The 26,034-nt window shown below is 40.0% G+C and overlaps 3 protein-coding genes across 6 annotated transcripts; 2 read left to right on the top strand and 1 right to left on the bottom strand.

Annotated features, from left to right (window-relative positions):
- Positions 1 to 226: 226 nt before the first annotated feature.
- si:dkey-45d16.4 (scaffold attachment factor B1) lies at positions 227 to 3,034 on the top strand. The gene is made up of 7 exons (XM_014004986.1): positions 227 to 490; positions 918 to 1,040; positions 1,124 to 1,265; positions 1,392 to 1,500; positions 1,815 to 1,896; positions 2,103 to 2,288; positions 2,610 to 3,034. The coding sequence occupies exons 1-7, from the start codon at positions 454 to 456 to the stop codon at positions 2,735 to 2,737; spliced, it is 807 nt and encodes a 268-aa protein (XP_013860440.1). The 5' UTR covers positions 227 to 453; the 3' UTR covers positions 2,738 to 3,034.
- Positions 3,035 to 3,951: 917 nt separating this feature from the next.
- On the top strand, positions 3,952 to 11,277 carry prpsap1 (phosphoribosyl pyrophosphate synthetase-associated protein 1). 4 transcript variants are annotated; one of them, XM_014004989.1, is made up of 11 exons: positions 3,952 to 4,039; positions 4,507 to 4,614; positions 5,794 to 5,846; positions 5,962 to 6,028; positions 6,277 to 6,449; positions 6,603 to 6,718; positions 6,825 to 6,880; positions 8,828 to 8,973; positions 10,163 to 10,233; positions 10,450 to 10,596; positions 10,868 to 11,277. In XM_014004989.1, the coding sequence occupies exons 2-11, from the start codon at positions 4,532 to 4,534 to the stop codon at positions 11,024 to 11,026; spliced, it is 1,071 nt and encodes a 356-aa protein (XP_013860443.1). In that variant the 5' UTR covers positions 3,952 to 4,039; positions 4,507 to 4,531; the 3' UTR covers positions 11,027 to 11,277. The 4 variants fall into 4 exon arrangements, with proteins under 4 accessions (XP_013860443.1, XP_013860442.1, XP_013860444.1 ...); XM_014004988.1 differs by having other exon boundaries at positions 3,977 to 4,051; XM_014004990.1 differs by lacking the exon at positions 3,952 to 4,039 and adding an exon at positions 4,086 to 4,205.
- A 2,174-nt stretch (positions 11,278 to 13,451) lies between these two features.
- Positions 13,452 to 15,031, bottom strand: rasd4 (rasd family member 4). Its single transcript, XM_014004843.1, has one exon. It carries the CDS (start codon positions 14,742 to 14,744, stop codon positions 14,118 to 14,120), a length of 627 nt encoding a protein of 208 aa, XP_013860297.1. The 5' UTR covers positions 14,745 to 15,031; the 3' UTR covers positions 13,452 to 14,117.
- Positions 15,032 to 26,034: the final 11,003 nt, after the last annotated feature.

Below are 26,034 nucleotides of genomic sequence, written 5' to 3' on the forward strand. Positions count from 1 at the left end.
TCTTTCTTTCTTTCTTTCTTTCTTTCTTTCTTTCTTTCTTTCTTTCTTTCTTTCTTCATTCATTCATAACATTTTTATTGTAAAAGACATGTCAAAATAAGGCTGAACATTTTTGAAATACTTTATTATACTTTTCACATTACAAAAACTGCAAAAAATATCATGCAATTATACATTTAGTTACAATAACTGAATGATTTTCATCACATATACGCTATAAATAAAATCATCGCAGAGTCTGTGAGCCTGTTTGCGCTGAGTCGCTTCCTAAAGGCAGAGCAGCTCTCTGGCGCCACCTTGTGGTCGCACGGAGTAAGCACGAGTCAAAGAGCAAAGCAGCGCCTCGCAGGGCTCCTTCTTTCCAAGTCGGGTTACACGTCAGTGTGGAACCTGTACTGGTGCGTGGACGTGTACGCGCGCGTCAGGCGGTTCCCGGATGCTCTGGACAGAAACATGGACCGAGTGGTGGTGGAGGTGCCGATCAACAACGGTGAGATATGTTCCAAAACACGCAACGGGAAGGGTTTATAACTACATCTCCTGCGCGCTGCGCTACGTGTGTGTCTGTGTGAGGAGTGCTGTGCGCATGCTCTGCCTCCTGTGACGCGTTCAAGGCCGCTGCGGGGCTGTGAGCTCCGAGTCTGTGCACCCGGCTTGTGTTTGAGCTGTAGCTGCAGGCCGCTGGCCCTCTGCGGGAGGAATCAGAGCTGYTGCCACTGGAAGCCTCCATCAGGAGTCAGTGCTTCTACACGTAGTGATAACATGTACTTTCACAGGGTTAGACAGGAAGAGATGCACCTCTAACTTTATCCAGATGCAAGCAGGAAACTAGAAAATGTTCTTATTTAAACAACTTAACACATTTTACATGACACAAAATATACAAACATAAATAAATAATCTGTTTCTAACTTCAGGGTTTTCCGTTTCATGCCCTTCCACAACGCCCCGAAAGCGTCAGGTGCGCTTCTCAGCTCGCCATGACATCATCCTCCTGCGAGAGGTCATCGCTCAGAACCCGTTTGGATCCAAAGAGCCAGGTTTTTTTTTATTATTATTACATGGAAACACATCTTTAAGTTGCAGCTCTTGGGGTTTTTAAGGACGTTGCATGTTCTTTCAGGAAGGATATGGGCCCGAGTCGGGGAGATCATCACTGCAGCCCTGCAGGAGGAGAACTTTGAGGTGGACGCCAGGAGGTGCAGGGAGAGGACCATGCTGCTGCTGGACTACTACAAGAAGCAGGACTTCCCCAGCCTGCGCAGGTCGGTCCAGTCGGTCCAAACCTTAAAGCCGTACTCTTTATTTCAAGGCGTATTGTTCACGGTTCTGATCTTGCATGGGTTCAGATTTGCGGTGGTTTTTTTTTTTTTTTTTTTGTCTTACCTCAGGTTTGGGACAGAGAGGTTGTACGCCCAAAAGGAGGATCTGCTCCATGAGGTTCTGGAGCTGGAGGCTGAGAAGGGGCTGGTGGCCAGTGGTGAGGCCACAAAGTACCAGGTGATGCTGCAAAATAAACTGTTTGGCAAAGATTTGGCTAATTTTTCACGTGCGCAGCCCACAGACTCAGCTCTACTGCTCATCCCACAAATGCATGTTCCTTACAAATGTGGCACCATTTAAACGGGACGTTAACAGGCTTTTCGGGTTTAGAATTGTTACAACAAAAAATTCATCTACCAAACACAAATTTCCTTACTTTTTGTGCTGAGTTTATATTTACTGTTAATGAGATGGTCATAAAGCTCTTTTGTATTTTTTTAATTAATTAATTAATTTTTTGTTAGAATTAATTTCGACTGTTTCTTTCAAAGGATGAAGAGCGAAGAAATCGCGTTCTAGAAGAACTAACGCTACCAGAACAGGACAAACCCAACATCACACAGATTCCTGCAGGTCGGAACAGTTTTACTCAAGCTGCAATTTGAAAACCAGATATGAGCGACGTGACGAGTGCCRTTTTAAACACGTTGATTAGAGTCGGGTGTTCCTGACCGTTTGACGAGTTACTACACGTACATGAGTTCAAGCTCCTGGACGGTGTGTGTGTTATTTGTTCTCCTGGTTCCCGCTCGTGATTTTTTTTCTTGTCTTCATGGCAGAAGCAGAAGACGACCGCGAGCAAATGGCCGAGCTCTCGGCGGCGCCCACAGCCAAGCGGCCGTGCCAGTGCTGCTGCCAGACGTACTCGGAGATTCTCAGCTTCCTGGAGAAACGTTCGGAGGCGGAGCAACGGCTTCGGGAGGAGGAGCTTGCACTGCGCAGGGAGGAGCTGGAGATTCAAAGGAGTACGGGATTTTGTTGCTCCTTACCAAACACAGCAAAATGTTGATAAATCAATCGATTTTACAGATATTGAGGGGAAATTTGATGCAGCATCAGCTGAGAGTTGTTCTGAACATTGTGCACATTTTAGTTTTTAACATTTAACCAAATTTAATCAGTTTTTGTAAAGGTAGCTTTAAGTTGTCTAAAGCTGGAGGGGGAACAGGAGCTCAATAGTCCTGGCAGAAGCAGAAGGATAACAGACAGATAGGAGCGCATTATGGGATTGCAGATTGTTGTGCTGTTTTTATTGTGTCATTAATCAAACATAATTTTAATTTCAGGTAAGATCGCTCTGGAGAGAGAACGTCTGGAAGCAGAGAGGACAGAGAGGGAGCGCAGGTTTGAACTGGAGAGCCAGGAGAGGCAGGTGATTTTAGATCTGCTGAAAGAGAAGGTGCTGAAAGGCTGAAAATAAAAAAAAGCCCGCCATCCACCTGCAGCGGACTGTGGACGTCTAAACAGACGGCTGGAAAGAGGAAGGAAAACGGCTAAAACTGGAAGTGAGAAGAAGATCAAACAGAGGAACAGTGAGCTGAAATTTCAAAAATGAGGGGACTAATGCGGGATTGGCCCGTTGATTTTGTCTGTTTGAACTGTTGAACAGAAAAGGAAAAGCTGAGTGCCGGACGCTGGCAGGAAGTATGCGCAGCTGCTTCAGAAGGCTACTCGTGTTTTCATCTGAATAAAGTTTTTTTTTCTTTCTCTCTTTTATCAAATCATCATCCTTGGGAAACTTGTTTCTAAAAGTTCAACTCTTTCCAAGGTCATCATTCATCTAAACTTGCTGTTTTTTTAATTTATCATTGACAAGTGCTGCTTACTAGTGACAAAAGTTTCAGTTTCCACAGCAGCTGGCCTTTTACCATCTTTGATACAATTGTTCACTGTTGCTGATCCAAAAAAATAACCAGAACAAGCTGAGCTTTATTATTAATTGAAAATTATATTTGAAATTAGTATATTATTATATTACTAATTCATACTTAACATTTAAGACAGCCCATAATAGGCTATTGTTTGTGACAAAAACTTAGAAAGTCAATCAAAAACTTAGACAATCAACCAAAATCTTAGACAGTCAACCAAAAACTTAGAAAGTCAACCAAAAACTTAAAGCGTCAACCAAAAGTTTGAGATTCAACCAAAAGGTTAATTTTTTGCAAAAAACGTTTTGATAGTTTTTTTATTTTTATTTTTTGATTGAAATAGTTTTATTTTTGTTTGGTTGATAAAACATTTTTTTTGGTTGAAATTATTTTTTTAAATTGAAACTGCTTTTTTTAGTTTGGTTGAAATTATTATATTTTTGGTTGAAAATATTAATTTTGATTGAATTTATTTTTTGTTTGGTTGAATTTTTTTTTGATTGAAGACGCTTTTTGTTTGATTTAATAATAAAAACACAAATTTACCTCCTTAGCTTACCACATTTTTACCAAAAAAGAGAAGTTGGAAGACTAGTTTTTATCTAGATCTAATAAACATAATCTCCACAAGATGGCAGTAATTAGAAGCTGTAAAAATAGAATCTGCGGAAATAATATCTCAAGAAGAAGAAAAAGGAGCTTTCTGATTGGCTGTTGTGAAAGTCAGTTCCTACTATACATCCAATGAATGTGAGCGCATGTTGTTTTTTTCCCCGACCTCTAAAGAAATAGTTGCCTTTAAATGCCGAGTAAAATTACTCGGACGTCGCTTAATATAGTCTTAGGTAAACGAATTGGTAAAGTATTTTATTTTTCTATCTTTTAGAGTAATTAAAACAACTTTAAAACATTCTGGTTCGTACTTCTGGACGCTTCTGTTCCCGACGACCCCAGTGGGGATTTAGGGAAACACGGCTAGGTTTTCCACGATCTGCTAGCAATTTTCTCATAGTCAGTACTTTTTTTTTCTTCTTCTCCCACTAGTGCTGCTTCAACGTGGAACAAGATTTGCCATCTCTGTTTTAAGTCACTGTTTAGCACACACACAAAAATCCACAGTTCACATTTTCTAAATTTAACCTTCACGACGGTGGTAGTCTGAGCTAAGAACCGCATGAATTTGAAATGAAAATCGTGTCGCCGCTTTTCTAAACAAAAAGGAACACCACAGCCTCCAGAGCAGCGAGCCCAGCATGCCCATCAGACGGTTTGGGGGTCACAGGTCTCTCGTTTCTTGTTCTTCGACCACTAGATTATCGTATGGTTACACGAGGAAAATGAACATTTCAAGAAGTGGCTACCGTGTTTTCACCGCCAACTCCAGCACAGCCTGCACCGAGCTGGCCAAGAAGATCACAGAGTAAGTTAAACTTCTTTAAACATGTGACTGAACCTGCTTTTTCTGGGTTTTATAATAATCGAGATGAGTACAAAGTAATCTGTAAAAGTTATTCCACTCTTTACTTTGTGTAAATCATAAAAAAACAACACTTTGCCACTTAAATCAGAGGTTCTCAACCTGAGGTCCCAGGACCCCCACGGGTCCACGAGGCTTATCTTRGGGGGGTCYTCAAAATTTTTCAATAAATGTTTATTTTAGATTTTATTTGAAAAATGAACATGAGGATCAATGCACTAGTAAAACAAACATACTAAACCAAACAAAAACATAATATTCTCATAAAACTGAGGGGTTAAAATGACAGTAAATTATTTCTAAAATAGCGTGGGATTTATGAGGGGGTCCCTGGAAATGTTTCACACTTGTAAGGGGTCCTCAGACCCAAAATGTTTGAGAACCCCTGACTTAAATCAACGTTGATAGTTTTGTAGATGCCTGTTTAACAGAATGGTTTTGCCTCATCAATTTCAGAAACTTCTGCGTTTTATCAAAATAATTTTTGTGTATTCCTGACTAGGGTTGGGCATAATCGTATCGTCTGCAATTAATCGTCAGAAAAACATTAATAGATTACTTTTTTGGCACTTGACAATTAATACRATTAATGCCACCAGGCAGATTAATTGGATATTTCYCCTGTCAGTCTGCTCGGTGCTCCTCTCTGCTTCAAGTATTACAAACATTTTWAAAAAATAAGTCTGTAAGTTATTTATCAATCAACACAATTTAAAATTTGCTGTAAAGTCTGAAATCTGTAATTATGACAATTTGAAACAGATTTTTATAAGAGCAAATATTTCCCACTAAATTGTTCATGTGACCAGGACATAAGGGTGTCCAGGGACTCCAGGGGATTAATCGTCAAATTAATCGTTATCGGCTAAACACCACAATTAATCGTGATTAATTTTTTTTGCCAATATCGCCCAACCCTATTCCTGACAGGCTTTAKTGGAGCCCTCAAAATGCAACAGATGGTTTGATCAGAAACCTTGATCTTGAAGTTAYGTTTGATTAAATTAGGTTCATCTTGTTTTGATGGGCGCCACCACCCCCATGAGCCCTAACTCAGATAGGATTTGGCAGCACCGATAACCGGCATAAAGATGTCTGTCTTTTATTTCTTGTCTTTCCCAGACGGTTGGGCGTGGAGTTGGGCAAATCAGTGGTTTATCAGGAGTCCAATTCAGGTAACACTAAGCTACTTGTCCAGACAACTGAATTTCCACATTGAAAATGTCCTTTTGTCTTGAGTTTGCATTTGAACCAATAGTCACATTCTTTTGTTTCTTTTTTTTTTTCCAGAGACTAGAGTTGATGTCAAAGAATCTGTTCGTGGACAGGACATCTTTATTATTCAGACCATTCCCAGGTGAGACAGAAGGTTAAGCTTTGTTTTAAACTTTAATGGCCTCCWGCTCCAAACCAAATCACACTACACAAAACCATTATTTTATTCTAACATCCTCAATATTTGGTGTTAAACTCGTCCTATCATATTGATAACGCTGAAGCAATGAGGAGGTAGTGTGATGATATTAGACTTACAGAAGATAAAAACACACACCTGTGCATTTTTATGACTTGCAACTTCAACATAGGCTCTGTATTGTTTCTCAGAGATGTTAACACAGCCATCATGGAGCTGCTSGTCATGGCTTACGCTCTGAAGACCTCATGTGCCAAGAACATCATCGGAGTCATTCCATACTTTCCCTACAGCAAGCAGTGTAAGATGAGGAAGAGAGGATCTATTGTCTGCAAACTGCTTGCTTCTATGCTCGCTAAAGCTGGTGAGAGCCGGGTGCACGTTACAATTCCAAGTCCAGTTTCTGAGCTTGTTGAAAACAAGTTTTTACTTGTGTATTTATACTTTAAATATGTTACAGTTTAATCTGAAGCCATATTTATTAAAAAACTTGGATGTCATGTTTCTGATGTTAAAGGGCTCACTCACATCATCACCATGGACCTTCATCAGAAGGAGATCCAGGGCTTCTTCAACTTCCCTGTTGACAACCTGAGAGCTTCACATTTCCTGATCCAGTACATCCAGGAGCAGGTTTGGTTTCAGTAAACTGTAGATATTGTGTTGTTTTTTTTTTCTTTTTTATTGATGCCCAGGGTTGTGATTTTAGGGTTTAAAATATATATTTTTCTCTCCTCAGATTCCAGATTACAGGAATGCTGTAATTGTTGCAAAGTCTCCTTCAGCTGCTAAGAGGTATTCGGCACTCTTAAAACCATCAAAACTTTCTAATTCTAATAATTCTTAAATATGCATGAGGTAGAAGTAGCTGTGTGAGGCAGGGGTGGGCGTATCGATTTAAGTACTCAATACTATCAATACCAAGATGGTACTTGGGATCGAATCGATACCAGCGTAAGGAATCGATGCTTTGCTTTGTTGTAATTTCCTGCTAGTCTCTGGCTCTGAGCTCTCTCTTCTGTSGCTCTCTTTCTCACTCGCTCGGCACAGGCACGCACAGTGCCCCTCCCTCCCCCTGCCCCTGCTGGGGGAGAGGCTTCAGAATCAGAGCAGCAGTGGTGAGAGAGATATAAAGAAAGCTGTCTGCCATTTAGCACTGGGGGGTCTCCTCCGTGTCAATGTGTCTCCCTCTTACAATAGTGTTATTGCAGGAGTGACTCTTTCAACAATAGGTGATAATCAGGGCACTAACGATCGGCTAATGGTCCACTTTTGCATGTCAACACCAGTTTTCATAGTCAAACTTGTTTGTCAACCATGTGAAGGCACCAATGCACTGATAAAGCTGAAGAACTTTATTGGAGGGGAGATGATGAAAACTAAAAAAAAAAAACTCTTGTGACACACTTGTGTATTCATTTTTTTAGATAATCCATGGCCTTACAATATTAATCTTCAGGGAAAATTCATACATGTCAAGTTGTACGGATTGTCCATAATTTACACAGACTTTCCATCATTTTGCAGGTATATGGATGGACAGAGAAATCTCACTGATTTTTTTTTCAAGTTTAATGGATTTTTTTCAAAACCTCAGTTTCAAATTTATTTAACATGTCAGAGCCTGTAGGACGTTAAAAAAAACAATAACATCAAATGTCCATCTTCGAACCTGTTCTGCTGGTAGACTGCTGGTAGACTAGTAAKAAGTTCTACACTTCCTCAGTTCTCCCTTCCTCCWGCGTGCTTTGATTGCAGCAGGCGCTGTCATCTTCGCGGCCGCCAGCCCCGCCCCCCACTCTCGGAATCGGWATCAAAAAAAGCGATTCTARCACAGTATTTACTTGGTATCGGATCGACACCAAAATTCCCAGTATCGCCCACCTCTAGTGTGAGAATCTCTTTGCCTCAACTGTCTATTGTGTYTGACTCCACTCATATCTTGATGTTGCTGCAACTCTTCAGCTGTGCTTCATTCTGAAGGAGTAACACATGTTGTCGACTACATTATCCCATTATATTCTGTGTCTCAGACAACAATGGAAACTCAACAAACGAGGGCTGGAAAAAATGTTGATGGTCAAAGGCAGTTGCATAAACAAATGGTTTAGTGCTGCRTGGTTGAAATTAGGGCTGCCACGATTAATCGATGACTAATTGATTATAAAAATAATCGATGACTAATTTAATAATCGATTAATCATTTTCTTTTTTTTTTTTTGTCGTTGTTCTTTACTTTGTTTTTCTCTCCAAACTGCTTTGACASCTTCCACTGCCACATCTGCCTTTGTGTCCTTGACACACATGCACAGTAGTGGTAACTGGGGTAGGCCGTGGACGTCACAAGACATTATACAGACAGGCTCTGGTATCATGGCTACCTGACAACRGAGCTCAAAGTGTGGGATCATTTTAAGAAAATGAAAGAGAAACCTGTGTAATATCTGCARRGCAGAACTTGCCTTCCACAGCAATTATTTTTAGTTAGCATRTAGCTAAAATCTAACCATGGTTATATAATAGCAGCTGCATTCTGGCGCAATAAGCTSTRTGTTTTATATTCAATTAACGTATGATCCGTTTAGTCGACTAATCGAAAAAATAATCGGTGATTAATCGATTATAAAAATAATCRTTTGTGGCAGCCCTATTTGAAATGCAAACTTCTCTATTTCTCTTTGGCTCATTGTTTTCTTATTATGTTGTCAGTTTCTCTGACCCCGGTCTGTCTGTCTGTCTCAGAGCTCAGTCTTATGCAGAGAGGCTGCGACTCGGACTGGCTGTGATTCATGGGGAGGCACAACATTCAGAGTCAGACATGGCAGACGGTCGACAGTCTCCCCCTCTGTCCCGAGTCTCCACAGGACATCCTGGCCTGCAGCTGCCATGTAAGACAAACGGTGTAGCATGTCTTCAACAGATTCGTAGGGACTAGAAGTTTAGGGCATGCTCCAACACACCTGATTTAAAGGATTGGGTGATTAATAGGCTTTTGCAGAACTTGAAGAGGTATTGAATCAGGTATGGAGCAGGAAAACAAGTAAACCATGCAGGGYAGTGGCTCCCTAAGACCRAYATATTGTGTCATGAACCAGAGTGTAGCTGTGTTAATTTCCTGCATTGTCAAAAAATATGCAACAAACACTGAAGCTGTTGACTTGTCCAGCTGTGAAATGCTGCAGGTAGACTCTGACATCATCTCACCTACACCATCTGCTCCTCCTCTAATGGAGTGCATCTCCTCCTGTGTTCTCCCTCTCGGAACAGAACTGGGTTGTACATGTTTCTATTCTAGCTCCTGTTGAGTCGCACATTTTCCAGACTGTTTATTTCAGTTCAGTTTATTTATAAAGAACCAACAAAAGCTGTCTCAAGGCAGCATCAGACAGTTATATCCTGWTGAATTACAATACAATCACTTACAGAACATACGCAGGCACCACTTCTCCGTTTTATATTTATTAGTTTATTTTAAACGGGCTTTTCCTCTGAATTTCCCTTTTTTTAATATGGAGTGTTTTGTGTAGCACCATTATATATAACCAAATTTAAAATCCTTTCAAATTCAAGACTGAAAGGCAATAACCTGGAAATAATACCAAGTGGTGAATAATGTCTTCAGTCCACTGTAGAGCTCTATTTATACATGTCTCTGCTTACTGAGGTCGTCTTAAATAGTGTTGAAATGTGACGTATTTCTCACACTTTTCACACGATACTGCTGAGCTAAAAAAATTAATTGATGTCACATCTCATTTTTATTTGTTTTTATRAGAACTACTTAGTTAACTTACTTAAAAAGCTTTTCTTTATTGTCAGAATTGTTTTTTTTTTACATGTACTTAATGTAGAAAAAAATTTGTCAAGCAATTACAACTTGTTTATTTTTGTGGGTGTGTTCAAAGCTAAACTTTCTAAAAAGAAGCAAACAGCAGAGCATTCACCACAAGTGGGGATTTCATATTTTATTTCCAGCGGCTGCAGATTTAGCTGAACTCTTAAACCCTGCAGTGGTTTTTTTTAATCTAATAATGTGCACTTATTTCCTGGTTTATAAAAAGCGTGTGTGTTTTCCAGTGTTGATGGCGAAGGAGAAACCACCCATCTCTGTTGTCGGAGATGTTGGAGGCAGAATCGCCATCATTGTTGTAAGTTTTTGTTCTTTTAAAGGAACACATATCACCCATTTCCATTTGAGTCAGAATTTAAAACAGCATCATTTTATGTTTTCAAATTAGGGAGTCATTTTGGTTTATTAATGTCAGGCTTTTATTTAAACCATCAAGTACTTTTCTAGCAGTCCCAGAATATTGTTTCCTCCAATTTCTTACTCTCAAACCTTGCTTTTTTYCCCCCTTTATCAGGATGACATCATAGACGACGTGGAGGACTTTGTCGCAGCAGCAGAGATCCTGAAGGAGAGGGGAGCCTATAAGATCTACGTCATGGCTACACATGGACTACTGTCTGCTGAGGCACCCACACTAATAGAAGAGTCTGCAATTGATGAGGTACAGAAGTCACACAGTGGTGAGAGTTTCACTTTTAATGTCTTTAAAGGTGTTTCTGTCACTGAAGATGTATAATAGTACCTATGATAGAAAAATAGTTATTATAAATAGTTATATTTTAAATATGTGGTGATTCAATGTTATTCAACCAAACTGATGTTTAATAGTAAAGATTAAAGTAGAAAAAAAATACAAGACATGGTTCAAGTTTTTTAAATTTATTATTTTAACAGTTTTTCAAAAGTTTTTCGCTTCTGTTTGGTGTCTGCAGGTGGTGGTGACCAACACCGTGCCTCACGAGGTGCAGAAGCTGCAGTGTCCAAAGATCCGAACCGTAGATGTGAGTCTGGTCCTGGCTGAGGCCATCCGGCGCATCCACAACGGAGAGTCCATGTCCTATCTGTTCCGTAACATCACTGTGGACGACTGAGGACACGCAGGAGACATTTACATTCCTTCATACACACACAAAGCAAACATTTCCACACAAGCAGATTGAAAACTAAATGGTTTGAATCTGTTGTTCCTGTTTGTGCAGCTGATAGAACATGTTCTGTGTGAGCCATGAGCAGAAAACTGTCAACTGTTTCTGCTTTTTACCACAAGAAAACAAAAATAGCACATGTATCTCATGCAGCCTTTATACTCTGCAGAATACCATGAATAAAGCTGTTGCTCCTAGCTGATAGTTTTTTTTTTTCTTAAACCAGTAACACAGCATCACAAGTGGGTTTTATCAAGAGTAAAAAATAAGTTTTGGAGAACAAGCGTGGCTAAATTTCAGGAACTAGAAACCGTTCCGTTCAGCAGCGGCTTTGCACCTGAGCCTGAAAACTTTCAGTCGCACTTTCAGTCACAAGCAGGAAGAAGATGTGAACTAGTGTACAGCTGCACCTGCGTGATTCTCATCCTTATAAAGCTGTAAATGTGTGACATTCAGAAGGGTTTTTTAAAACTTAATTTATGATCTCAGTATATTCTACAGCACAGCACTCATCAGGAAGTGTGAAACTCAGAATGCAGATCAAAAAGATCAGATTTTAGATGTGTGAACTAACTAAAAGATGTGTGCGTTGTGCTGTCTTTAGATTGTATTTTGGGTGATAAGTTTCAGTATTTATTTCTTTTTTTTTTTAGTTCTGATAAAGCAACTGTAAAACGTAAAGCAGTCTAATGGCAAATTAGGAAAAATTCTACAGCCCCAGAAGCAAAAGAAATTGTCAAACTGGCTTTAGAGTTTAAAAAAAGCAGATTACATAAATAGCTTCATGTGCAGATGATGTTTAGATGCTGTGTTTCTGTCTCAAACCCTGAACTTGTTCCAAACGCCTCAGGTAGAGAAGAATCTGCTGAGGAGCTTTGACCAAGTCCAGGGTCAGAGACATCAGCTGTGACCAAATCCCCTCGCACCATCACTGCAGTTAAAGTCCTCACGACGCTAAGTAAGAGGTAATTTGATGAATCAATGCATGAAAACCCTAAACGTACCTGAGCCCTGAAAGAGAGAAGGGTGTAAGAAGACGACAAATTGACACACCTGCGTGACTGAAGCTGGCTGGTCTGCTTCCCTGCACCACTGAGCGAGAGCACAGAGCGGAAGAATGTTTAAATGTGGACTGAAAGAGGAACTGCTCGCAAAACGTTAACCCGGCCACTTCCTCTTATTAAAACAGGAAACTTTGTGCAGACTGATCTGACGGACAGGAGAGGGGGGCGGACCTGGACCTGAGCGCTACGACAGCCGCCTCTCCTGGGTTGTGTTCAGAGGAACTATGCAGCTCAGTTTCAGGAACTGCAGACGAGCCCATTTCAGCTTCACTGAAGAACAGCTTGATTTTTCTGTATCCAAAGAGAAGGTCGTTCGTTTTTTTTTTTTTTTTGTTTGTTTTTTTCTGATCAACTGCTGTTCTCTCAGGTCAGGAACCAACCAGTTTACACATCAACTCGTGTCACGCCTCGCCTCATCCGAACATTGAACCATGTCAAAAAATTACAAGTTTAGTTGTGTACAAATGCTTTTCGACTGGAAATAAACTCTTAAGCTGCTGCGTAAATTTAAAGGTTCTTAAATCTCGTCAAACCAGTTTGGACCAAATCAGCAAATCTATCTTTAGGCCTGTAATAATAGAAGCAATAAAGGCATTAATTTAGTTATGAACAATAAGTTGAATCACTTTGACCTACTTCAGTGTGGAACCTGTTGCAGTTGGTCATGTTTACTATTAAATGAAGTGTTTTATGTCACCAGTAGGTGGCAGCAGAGATCTTTAATGAAATTTGATTTGTCGGTGCACAGAAACAACTAATGAATCACTTTCATAAACAAAATGAGGATCATCAAACTAACCGTGAACATCGTGGAGCTATTTTTCTGCAGCAGACTACATTCAGGCTTTTTTTTGATTATTTTCTTAGCTGTATGAAATAAATGTAGCTATAGCTGAAGAAATTGATAAAATGATCAATGCACGCAGCATTTTCACAAATCCATTACATAAAAATGTAGGTTTTTGAAAATTTTAATTGCGCTAACGTCAGTTGTTACAATTTTTGACCCTGTTTTCTTTCAGGTTCATAACGTTCAAAAACTTAAATGAAAATTAATTTATGTAAAGAAACTCTTTTAGATGAAGGATTTACAGTGAAATTTATATAACTTAAGAAAAGAAAACAGCAAACTTTTGGAAAATATAATAATTTGTCTTTAAAACATTCTAATTTTTTATACTAATGACATGAAATTTAATGATCAATGTGTCATTTTCCTGCAAATTATTTATTGTTATCTGCATTTAAATGGGAAATGTTGCAGTTTCTCCATCTAGGTACAAAAAAGGACAATTTCACACATTTTGTTCTTTTGTCTTTTATTCCACATTTACATTAGGAGTTCATGTTCAGTACATTTGTAGATAAATGGTTACATAAAAAAAAACTGTTCAGAGATGTAATTAAAAAAATTACATTAGAAAAACAACCTAAAAACACAACTTTGAGTTACAAATTGATAAGTGCATTTATGTTTTATTCAAACAGTATCACAAAAAATATAAAATAACAATTTAAAAAAACTGTAAACATTTGATGTGCTACATGTGAATTACTAAATTACAAAAAAAAAAACCACAAAAAATACAAGTTTAGCACAACATCTGACAAGTACTGTGTAAATACTCTGGCAGGAAACAATCTGATGGCAACAGCTTTAATTTCTTTAAATAATATATATATTTTTTTAATTCAAAGCTATAAATTGATCTAAACACCAGCAGCGTGTCACCAACGAAGCGGCAACAAAATTACAGTCGATTTCACATCAGAGTTATTTCACTTCATACATCATCATGTGATCTTAGTTTCCTCTCAGCTGAGAACCAAACAGTGTCTTTGTTGGTCCAGGATCACAGTCGGGTTATTTACACCAGCAATGACCGAAGCCTTGGTTTGTTTGTTTTTTCCTCTCTGTCCCACAGAACTGAGTTGTACCACATTTCTCCCTCATCCCTCTCCTCTGCCTCGCATTACGACAAGAGGCAGCTGTTGGTTTTGTTCATAGGTGGCCGAAAGTCGGTTCCTTTCGGAAAGGTCTCCCTGCGTCTGCGTAGCGCCGGGCTCAGGCGACTCGGCAGGTTGACCTGCTGCAGGAGCTCCTTGAACACCTCCACCACGTTGGCGTTCTCCTTCGCCGACGCCTCCAGGTAACTGTTGTTCCAATCCATCTCCACGGTCGCCAGCACGTCCTCTGCGGACACCTGGCGCTCGTCTTCTCGGTCCACCTTGTTCCCCACCACCACGATGGGCGTGTACTTGTCCTCCTTGATCTCCAGAATCTCGTCTCGAAGGCTCTTGACCGCCTCCAAGGACTCGGGGTCGTCCACGGCGTACACCAGAGCGAAGGCGTCGCTGTTCTGGATGGAGAGCTTGCGCATGGCGGGGAAGGAGTAGCTGCCGCTGGTGTCCAGGATCTCCACGGTGACTTTGACCCCACCGATGTCGTACTCCTTGCTGTGCAGCTCCTCCACGGTACGCCGGTGTTTTGGCTCGAAGGTATCCTGGAGAAAGCGTCTGATCAGAGCTGTCTTGCCGACCCCTGCGGACCCCAGAAACACAACTCGCACCTGMGTCTTCTCCTTCACCTCTAAGGACATGATGCTGGAGTCTTTTGGACCAAACTGTGGAAAAAAGTCACAACAGGATCCAAGTGTACTAATCTCTCTGCTCTCACAACCCTTTACTCACAATTCTAAGAAAAAATCTATTCTTTTAACARTTCASCTAATTTCAATCTTTCCACAGATTTGTCTTGTGTGTTCAGCTGCTGCAAGTTTCTTTAATATTTGTCGTTCCACACTCAGCCTTTTATTCCTGTTTGTGAGAGCTCCTACCCCTCGCTGTGGGTGCAGCCAATCGGAAGAAGATAGCCTGTTGGAGTCTTAACGTGCAGGCAGCCAATGATGGCGGAGCATTCAAATCAGTGTATGTGTGTGTGTGTGTGTTAGAACCACCTCAGGATGAGAGGAGGTGATCTGAGACTGGATGTTCTGCAAGAATTGCAGAGAAAATGCGGTTTGAGCTGAGTCCTGATTACAATTTCAGACAAAGAGWACCTCCWGGGAAAGGCATCTTTTGTCTGACTGTTCTCGCTGCAGAGGAAAGCAGACAGATATGAATATGAAGATACTCAGAGAGGCTTAGGGATGATTCACAGTGTTGCACAGCCTCTCTGCATAAGACAAAATCAACCCACTGAATAAATGTGGTTCTTCAAGCTTTGACAWATTCTACAGCAAGTAAAGAATCTGATGTGACGCCAACGATTTAGAATAAAATAGAATGGAAAGATACTTCACTGGTTCCYCTGAAGTTCAAAACACTCATTTAAAAAAAAAACAACAGTAACCAATAATTACAAATTAAGACATGGGTTGTGGATTGATGGCATAGTTTTTGCACTGTCCATGCTTTGTTTGCATCTCCTCTTAAATGACCATGGTCATATCATGTCCTTCATACATTACCAGTCTCTGTGCCGTATTGTTAACAAGTTGAACAAATATATAACCAATGAGTAACTTATCCATAACTTGTCCCTGTTTTATGCATGACTTATGTATGCCCTTAGCAAAAAGTAATATATGCAAGTATCCAAAAAGTATACTAATTTTAAACTAAAAATAAAAGAGTATACTTCCAGTTTGCGTTTTATGTACTTTTATGAGAAATACTAAACCAAGTTTATCTTACACTATACTAAAAGTATACGAAAAGTTTACTTAGTCTATACTATGTTTAAACTTTTGGTCAAGATCAACTTTAGCAATAAACTGAAAGTACATTTTTCACACAGACTGATTTATTTGTAGTATATTTCAAGATCAAACTAAAAGTATACTTAGATTAATTTCAGTATACTTCTAAGTATGCTTTCATWAAATAATTGTGGGCCAGTTTAATCCTAGAAGTATACTTGTTAGACATCATAACAGTACTTTAAGTATACTTTTATTAACAAAAAAAGTCCCAATTTGGTACGAACAAGTATTAAATCAGTATACTTTCTAGTACATTACAAGCACATGGTGCCTAGCATACTTGATATACTTAAACTTATACTGAAGTATTAAAATGAACTTCAAGTATACTACTTTTTACTAAGGGTGACAGTGTTTTTGAGAGCTTATGAGCAGCATTAGTGTAACTTGTGCCAAACGTATGCATTGTATGTTGCAGCATATTGCAATGAGGTTTGCTGTCACACAATGACGTATAACAGAGGGTCTTCAACTGTGTTCCTTGTGACCTGCTGTCCTGCAAGATGTTTTCCTGCTTCAACACATCTGACTGAACGGAATGACAGACTTCTTCTAAACTTGAGGAAATTCTTAGCAGGTAATTTAATTATTTGAATCAGAAGCAGGGAAATGGCTAAAACATGCAGAGGGTCACAAAGAACAAGGTTGAAGACCTCTGACACAACATCAAAAATAACCTCTTTACAAAAAGTACACAAGTTTTCAGACAAGAAACATGATCAAGATACTGTTCAATGAAGAGTTTGTGCTTCAAAGTGCAGCCTTTGCTTTCAGAGTTGATTGAAAAGCAGTTTCATGGACAGATGCAGGTTGCTACTTCATTATGTCCCACCACTTAGGGCAGGTACGTTGTCTGGAGTTGGTTTCAAGTGTGGTATTTGCATCTGAAAGCTCTTTCTGTGACCCTGCAAATGAGCTAGCTCTCAGTGTAAGTGAAACAGGCCATCGTTAGTTTGCAAAAATGAAAACCAGTCCAGCTCTGCAGCATGAAAAGTTATAAACCTTTAGAGATGAAAATATTGCTCGATGATTGAAATATCCTTTTCATGTGAACGAAAACCACTTTACAACATCAAAAAGATYATTTTATTTCTTTTGGGACTAGGAGAGCCCACAGAGATAAATACGTTTCTATTTATTATTAAAACACAAAGAAAGAAATGTGCTCAGGAATAAAAAGAAAAAAGTAGCTCCTGTGATGCTGCTGAAATGTTTTGACCCAACGTTTGTGACATTTTATTGGGGCAGAATGTCGATCAGTCACACATGGCACTGCAGGACTCTGAATCAGACTAAACGTCCTTGGTGCCCAATTAGACGTGATGCACTGGCTGCAACAGTCTGCCACAGAATCCTGCCTGCCATCGGTTTGTCAGAGTTCTTTCCGGAGAAGCAAGTCTCACTCATGATCCTCCTAAATTTCCCTTGAGAGAGGCGTTGTCTCACAGACTGGCATTCTACCCGCCTGGTTTGGTTACCCAGCAGTGTGAAACCTCAACGAGCCTCGAGGATAAAGCAACACCTCTCCATCATCCCACCAGCTCAGACTTTGAGTTTCCCCTGGGTACCACTGTTCCTGAGTAGGACAGCAGAGCAGAACTGAGCATCCTGGGAATAATTGTTGTGCACAACATCAGGGCAGGACTGTTATTAAATACATTAAACTGATGTTCAAATGGACTATAGCTGTTAGTCACTACAGTATAATATAATAGTATGTTATTTATGATACATATCACTGTTAATGCTTTATAACTTATACTGCTGTTTACTGGTTTGCTGCATTCTGCTCAGCAACATTTCACTGTAAAGACAAGAAAACTGAATCAAATCTAATTTACGTGTACAGTGTAGAGAACATCACACATCTCCGATTTTCATTTTTTATTCTTGGAATCAGCTTTTTTTTATTAGTCTGACACCTGATGGTGTCACAGACTCCTTCTCTTTTCAGTTGTGTTGTTGAGATATCTGAATCCCACTTCTTCATCTTGAGCCATCTAAAGATATCTCTGCTTCAGCTACATCAAGCGCTCCTCCTGTCGCCTCCACCTTAGAGGAGCTCCGTGATGCAGCGTCAGGAACAAAGGCTCGTCCCTGCTGAGTCGTCATCTCTACCTGGTGAGGTACGGAGAGAGTGAGTTCACAAAGGTCCATTTCAAGTTSATAACAGCTTCATGTCTGTGTTTTTGTTTATTTCTAARTTTTTAYAGTACTTCTCTACTTCTTGTTAACAGCTTTGAATTGGTTGTGTATGTAAACTGGCAACTGCTTACAGGGAGCAAACTCTTGCCTGGGGCACCTAATTAGTTAGGAACGGGACTGATTGTGGGAGTAAGAGCAGTAAAAATTAGACAGCTCAAAAGTCACAAAACTAATGAGATTGTTAAAGGGGAAAAAGGGGGGATCTGGACCTGGTAAATCTGGAGAGAAATGATAAGTCTCAGGTAATCATTTGAATACTTTGTAATTCACAGCCAGGAAGTTAGCCTGGCCCTTGCCTTCCTACGCASTTGCACTCAATTCTAGTTTCTCTTCACTGCTCCGTATGGCATTTCTCTCAGACAAGGATTTCTTCGGGAGAATTTTTGTCCGGAGGAGTTTAAGTATCTGGGGATCTTGTTCACGAATGGGGGAAGAAGGGAGCGGGAGATCGACAGGCGGATTGGCGCAGCRTCTGCTGTAAAGCGGGCGCTGTACCGTTCCGTCGTGGAGAAGAGAGAGCTGAGTCAGAAAGCGAAGCTCTCGATTTACCGGTCGATCTACGTTCCTACCCTCATCTATGGTCATGAGCTTTGGGTCATGACCGAAAGAACGAGGTCCCGGATACAAGCGGCCGAAATGGGTTTCCTCCGCAGGGTGGCTGGACTCTCCCTTAGAGATAGGGTGAGAAGCTCGGTCATCCGGGAGGGACTCAGAGTAGAGCCGCTGCTCCTCCACGTCGAGAGGAGCCAGTTGAGGTGCTTCGGGCATCTGGTAAGGATGCCTCCTGGACACCTCCCTGGTGAGGTGTTCCGGGCACGTCCCACTGGGAGGAGGCCCCGAGGAAGACCCAGGACACGCTGGAGGGACTATGTCTCTCGGCTGGCCTGGGAACGCCTTGGRGTTCCCCCGGAGGAGCTGGAAGAAGTGGCTGGGGAGAGGGAGGTCTGGGCCTCCCTTCTGGAGCTGCTGCCCCCGCGACCCGACCCCGGATAGACGGAAGAAAATGGATGGATGGATCAATGGATGAATTTTTGTCCGGGCCAATCAGAGAACAAAATGTTGATTTTCTGCGCAGTGTCTGCTTGTAGTTTATTTTACCTGGGCCAATCAGCAAACAGAAGGAGAAGTTTTGAACGTTAATTTTCTGCGCAGTGTCTGCTAGTTATTTTAGCATACRRCAGTGGAGGAAGTGAATGAAGCCAGTCCGTGTTGATAAGGCTTCCAAATTAAATTAAATTTGTCTGACAAAGCAGCAGCTCTCATTTACAGCCATCTCATTCGGCTCGTTATATTTCTCCTCTCAGTAGGGTTGTTTACAGCGCACGCGATTTCCGGTTAGCTTCTGAGCTTAGCCCCCTTCACAGCGACATATGTCACGGCCAACCGATCCAATCATTTTAAACTTCAGCAGTGGCCACGCCTCCAGCAAGAATAACTTCTCTATAGCCGAGAGTCCAGACCCTCGTACGAAACAAAGTGGAGGACAAGGGTCCGGTTTTTATTAGGCTACCAGGAAGTAGTTAGGCTTATGGTGTCGGTCTTTCTCTTTCAGGCTTTGGAGGCGTGGAGGACTCTGGTGTTCCTGGACCACATGAAGRTGAGAAGGTTAAGATGAAACCAGGATGTTGACAACAATCAATCAGTCGAGAAGATGAAGTTGAGTTGTTCCAAGCATGGATTAATGAGAACCACTCACACAAGCTGCACACAAGGTAGGGATCCGATGGCCACAGATGTGGATGACTGAGAGCACCTGTTGCTCCTTAACTGTGGAGAGATGATTATTTAAAAAAGAAACCTAGAAACTGAATCCTCACAGAATTAATACCATGTTTATTTTTAGCCCCACCAGCCTTTTTTTCCCTGTACTTACTCTTGTAACTGCTTTATCTGTGTCGTGACTCCACTGTACCAATGTGGCCTTTTGATTAGATTTATGTTCATTTCTTCTTTATGAACTGTCCAAGGTAATTTTCCTGCAGAACAAATCTTTTTCACATTCTGTTTTCCTTTTTCCTGCTGAATGTTATCAATAATGACACACAAAACTATTATTAGATTACATGTTGTGATTGGATTTCTTCAAGGGTATGAACTCTTCCTGTATTGTGAGGCAAGAAGGACCTGACTGTGTATGCTGATTCAAGCTGGCTGTATTTTTTGCCTCTGGGTTGATTGTCTACATGTAGACTTCTGAGGGAAATGTAAGTGCTGCTCTGCCATTCTGTCAAAAGGATGACAAGATGATGGCGTTGAAATCTGACAGATGCCAAATATAAATTTTGCCTTATAGTGATTGTTGACCTTCAGTGCCACTCAGATTGYCTTTTCTTATACATGTTCTTACAAGATGAAATGCAGAAAGACTGCTGACTGTTTTCATGCAGGTACCAGGGAAAGTTTTACTAAATGAAAAAATACTCAGACATAGAACAAAACTCCACCAGACTCATGGTGTTTTGTTTTGAATTGTTTTTCATCACTCTCTATATTTGAGACAGTTGATCTCAACGACATTTAATTAAAACATAAATCAAAATATAATGAGAGGAAAAAAACCTGCTCTCCTTTCAATGAAAAGCAGTGTTATGAGCTATTTTTCCATCAACATTAAAATGTGCAACAAAACGTTAAATGAAAACCACAGCATTTTTCCTCATTGCTTGATCACACTGTGGAAAAGCGATGGATCAAAACTAWAAGGTTGCATCTGTAAATAGAAAATGCTTTTTTTTTATCGGTACAAATTATGGAGACTTTTGGACAGGCTGCTCTCAGCTTGTGGTATTTTCCAGTCCAGATGCTTCTCCTGACAGCCTGCTGTCGCCACGGTAAAATTTCCGCCTGTGGCTGCAGCGCTGCCACACATATTCTGCACATATTCTGAATTTCCCTCCAGTCTCACCTTGTTGAGCCAATTTAAGCCACGCACACAAGGTAAATGAGTAAATAGCGAGCAGTAAATGATAAATGGGAGAKATGATGCCAACTTTTATGATGATGGGACTTCATGGCTCCACATGTGACCTCTTTCACTCTTGTGCTAATTTCACAAATTTAAAAGGGAAACTAAATTGTGTCGCATTTCCCTAACAGAGGTTACTCATGAAAAATTACTGTAATAATAGTTCATTGACAAAATGACAGGATGTCTATAAGAGATAGACAGCAGCTATTGTCTGTGAATCCTCCCTGTCTCTGCAGAAACAGACACAGATAATGGTTATCGAAACCCTGATAACAGTTTCCCATCTTCTTCTCTCATGACAAACACATCCATGCATACTCTGACTTTATGAGCTGATTTCTTTTCCTCTATTGGGAGAATAGACATGGGAACAAGTCAAATGTTTTAATTTGTTTTACTTTAAGAATGTACAAAAATAGGAGAAAGAATAAAAAGAAAAAGAAATCCACTGACTTTTGGTGCAGGTTTATCTAATAATCTCAGCATAGAACTATTTTGTTTTTGTAGGTTAACAGCAGGAAGTGCCCTTATTTCCTCTGTATTATTGCAGAGCCATATGTAGGAAGCGATGTGACATCTTTTGGGTTGCTAAAGATGCATTGCCTCTCACAAGAAAATAATCCTCAGTGACATCTGCTTGGTGCAGAATCCTAACCTTAGCAGCCAGATGACTTGTTACACAGATTCATGAAAATGGTGTCAAAATATGCAGAAACGTTTGGCAGGAAGAGGCCAGCTTAAGCAGCTATTTCCACCTATCTGACCAAAGCTCCCATTATCAGAAGATAAGTGAAACAGCATGCTGCATCYACAAACACACAACTGCAGCCTTTAAATATTCATTACTTTTGGTTGTGATTCTTGCAGAAGTTTAGCTGAAATGGGTCCACAATCTTTTTGCCTTAAGGTTTTATATTGGAGGACATAAAAAATTAATTTTTAAATTAATTCTTTCAGTCATAAAAGCATAATATTTTAGCTTCACTGTTAATTTATTTTTTTAGACGTATTTGGAAAAATGAACATCAAACACTTCGAAGGATTTTATTCTTTCATTTGTTCTGCGTATTGAAAAAAATTCCAATTTTTTTCAACTAYATCAACCTTTTTGCTTTACATTACATGACAGAAATATTTTCTCTTTTGTTCAGAAGTACTTTTGAGGTTGATTTGAACAAGAAATGACACAAATACACATGGAAAAAAATCTTTTTGTTTGTCACAAATCCTCCTGATTGCCTCCCCCACCCCCGCTATCCCAAATTTGCATTGTGAAAGAGAAGCACAGCATCACCTCTGCTTTGATTTTCAATGCGCTCTGATGATCCCGGCCCTGCTTTTAGGACACTTTTACTAAACCAGATTAGACTCGTGTCCTGAAGCTACTGCTCTCTTCTTCAGCCTCAGTTGTTCCGTTGTGTCTTTTGTACACACAAATGTTCTGAAGTGGTTTTTCTCTGCAGCATCCATCTGTCGTTGGGTTTTGGAGGTGGTCATCCTTGACAAATCGCCAAGAAGATGAGTTCAAATCCATCTCAACAGAAAGGATGAATTATCTGGGTGCATGATAATATGATGGGTTACAAAACATAGTCCTGCAGCTTTAAATGCCTCCAAAAAATATTTTACAGATAGAGATTTATCTTAATCTCTTTTAATAAATGCCCCAACAAAAAAATCTGATGATAAACTGGGATTTTTGTGTCCTAAACAAGTGTCATTAATGAAATGTGTTTAAATGATACTCAGATGTTGAACTCTATGAACAATACTTAACAGAGTTGTGCAGCTCAGACAAGGCAGTTGCTGCAGTGAATTGCCAGAAACATAAACTAAAGGGTTATTTAAAAAAATAAATTTAGTTTTATAAAGATGCACATGACTACAGGAGGACAGAATGCCTTTATTGTCATTAAACAGTAAAATGCATATCATAAGGAAATTCTTACAATGACTAAGAAAACACATGCAAAAGGTAAAAAGGGTGAGAAGTGGAAAGACTCAGATCTAGAGGCAGATAAATGGTGTTGGTACAACATTCATTGGATGTAGATTTTTGTATTTTTCTCCACCCTGAACTACCCCTATAATATCTACTGAGGGGCGGTTACAGACTAACTAAGACAAACAAAGCCTGGAAGAAACACCTAAAACTATAAAAACAATCTCACTACACAAAATCTAAAAACAGCTGAGAGAAGTAGGATTAATAACAAAAACAGACTCATCAMAACTATTTGTTTGTGTTATTATGGATCCTGTGCGTGGGTTTGAAATATTRTTCATTTCAAAGTTTAGGGACACGTCTTATTGTCATGATCCTTGTGTCTTAGTTAATGTTTTGTGTGTTTTAGATATTCCTGTTTTGGTGTTTTTATTTTCTTATTTCCTGTTTAGCCTTCCTGTGTTTYCTGTGCACTTCCTCTTCACCTCTTCTTTGCTCAGTCAGCCTGCCACCCTCACCTGTCTCCAATTGGGTCAGGTGTTCCCATTACCTCCTTAGCTCTGCTCYATATAACCAGTCTGCTGCCACCACCACATCAGCAGGTCATTTGTCTCGGTTCCCTTTCTGCTCCTGTGATTCCAGAGTTCTCTGTATGATTTGCTGCCATGCCAGCTTTTTGTTTTGTTTAGTAAAAGTATTTTCAGTTTATCTTTGCGTGTTCCCCATGTTGTCTCCATCTGGGTCCAAACCTCACCATGACACTTATTACACTTGTTGGTGGGCTGCAGAATTATTGAGTGTTCAGCAGCCTGAAGGCTTTTGGCAGAAACCTGGAGTCGGTTTGGATGGGAAAAATACCTTTTTTTTAAAGCTCCTTCCAAAACCAAGCGGTGAAAGAAGTCCACGGTGCAGGTAGGTGGGATTACTTTTGTTCAAGTTACTTTGCCTTTAACTGTTACATGAAAGCAAAGAGAACTTGTTCGCTGCTCGAAAGAGTCAAGGRCGGTGTCAAGTCTTCTGTCTGAGACAGTAAATGTGAAACTAAAAGACAGTTTATTGATGCCAGAGACAGTTCTGCTCCGCTGGGCTTAACAGCCTGAAGTAACCCTGAGATASATGGATACATCCACTGAACTGTGCAACACTCAACCAGACAGCAATCTAAAGAGCACACACACTCTCACACACACACACATTCAGTTTTTCGTCCTTATGAAGAAATTTTTATTGACATTCATTAATTTCTATAGCCTGACCCTAACCTCTTGGTCCTCAAACAGCTCTTGGTTTCTATGCAAGTTCTCATCCATCCTAACCTTTCTGAAMCATCAAGGTTTAGACCTCACCTCCCAGGGTCATTGCAGTTATTTTTACAATGTACTGAAATTAAAAGTAAATTTCACTCTGTCTTTTTATGACGACTCATCCAGGCCGAGATATATTCTAGTCATAAAGCTTCACAAAGATGAATAGCTATAGGGGATGGAACATACATTCCACTTGTGAATTAAAGATAAACACAAGCGTCGCCACGATCGGCCGTATGTGACAGGAATCAAACAAACCGTGAGGAAAAGATTGGGCAGAGCATGCAGCTGGATCACACCTGAGGTCTAATTGATGTTKGTTTAAAATGACAGCTCTGACTCAAGGACGTCTTGGTTAAACGTCTGTTTCCTCAGCTTCTCATTTCATGTGTCCCTTCCTTTTTAATTTTTTCTGTTTTTCAAGCTTTTTTGTTCTTTCCCTCCCTTTTTATCTTTATGTCTTGTTCCCTTCATGCAATTTCTTTTGAGGTCTAGGTTGTAAATACTGTATATGCAAAAAAAAAAAAAAAACCCAAATCATTAAGTCCTTTTTGAAATATTTTGATAAACACTTTGGCCCATAGATGTTTTTTTTAATCTGCAAAATGTTGGAAGTTTTTCAGGTCCTGTCAAATTAATCCTCGTTGAATTTCTCTAAACCRAAGCCCTTATTATCATCTAAATTATATTTTAGGTTTAGACACAAACTGTTCAAATATTAGTCCATRATCAAATGTTTGAGTTTCTAATCTTCCCAAATGTGGACAGTGAATGGWGTGTGAACAAGAAGGAAAGTGAAACCACCGAAGCAGGCAGCTGAAGACCGTGACTCACCTCCTGAAGTGTGGATTAATCTATCCTGCTCTAAAATAAGCCTGTTGATGCTGCAGTGACTCACAGCCAAGACATTTCTGGAAATAAGATAAGCAAAACTCTGACACTGTTGGCACATAATTACGTGTGTGCATGCATGCAAACCAAACCGCAAACGCAGAAAGCAGAGATGGTTCACAGCGTGTCAACATTCATAGGAAAGGTACTGTAACTACATTCACTGACTCAAAAATTAAAGTGAAGCACTCAGAAGAAATGACTCAGATTAGATGCAATTTTAATTTTGATGTGATTTTCAGTTTAGATGTAATTTGATCCACATGCAGAGATGAGTGATTTGATTTTCTAGGAGGCTGGCACTTCTACAACAAACACCAGMGGGCATAAATGGTGGAATCATGAGTGGAGCGATAGTGTTATCAGGCAGTTGTCAGAGCATCAATCAGTTAAAGCTGGGTGTGAAGATGTCTTGTAACATTTATACCATTCATAAGTAGAACAGACATTTACTTCATTTAAAATATATTAGCAGTGAATTAAAACCACTGTTCAAATCCTGATTTGAAGTTATGTGAAAACCAAGTGCTGGCATTATTAGTTTTTGACTTTGTTTGATGGGGGTCACAATGACGACATCCACATAAGTGCTTGATGCAACAATCTGAGAGGCTGGCAACCCTGGTCCTCGAGGRCYACTGTTCTGCATGYTTTACTCRTTTCTCTGCTCCGACACATCTTAYTCRGTGACTGAATTACCTCTTCAAGTTCTGCAGAAGCCTGTAAATCACTCATTCATGCAAACCAGGCATGTTGGAGCAGAAAAACCTCTAAAACATTCAGAAAAATGGCCCTCAAGGACCTGGATTG

This window comes from Austrofundulus limnaeus, unplaced genomic scaffold (assembly GCF_001266775.1).
Source record: "Austrofundulus limnaeus strain Quisiro unplaced genomic scaffold, Austrofundulus_limnaeus-1.0 Scaffold27, whole genome shotgun sequence".
Lineage (NCBI taxonomy): Eukaryota > Metazoa > Chordata > Actinopteri > Cyprinodontiformes > Rivulidae > Austrofundulus > Austrofundulus limnaeus.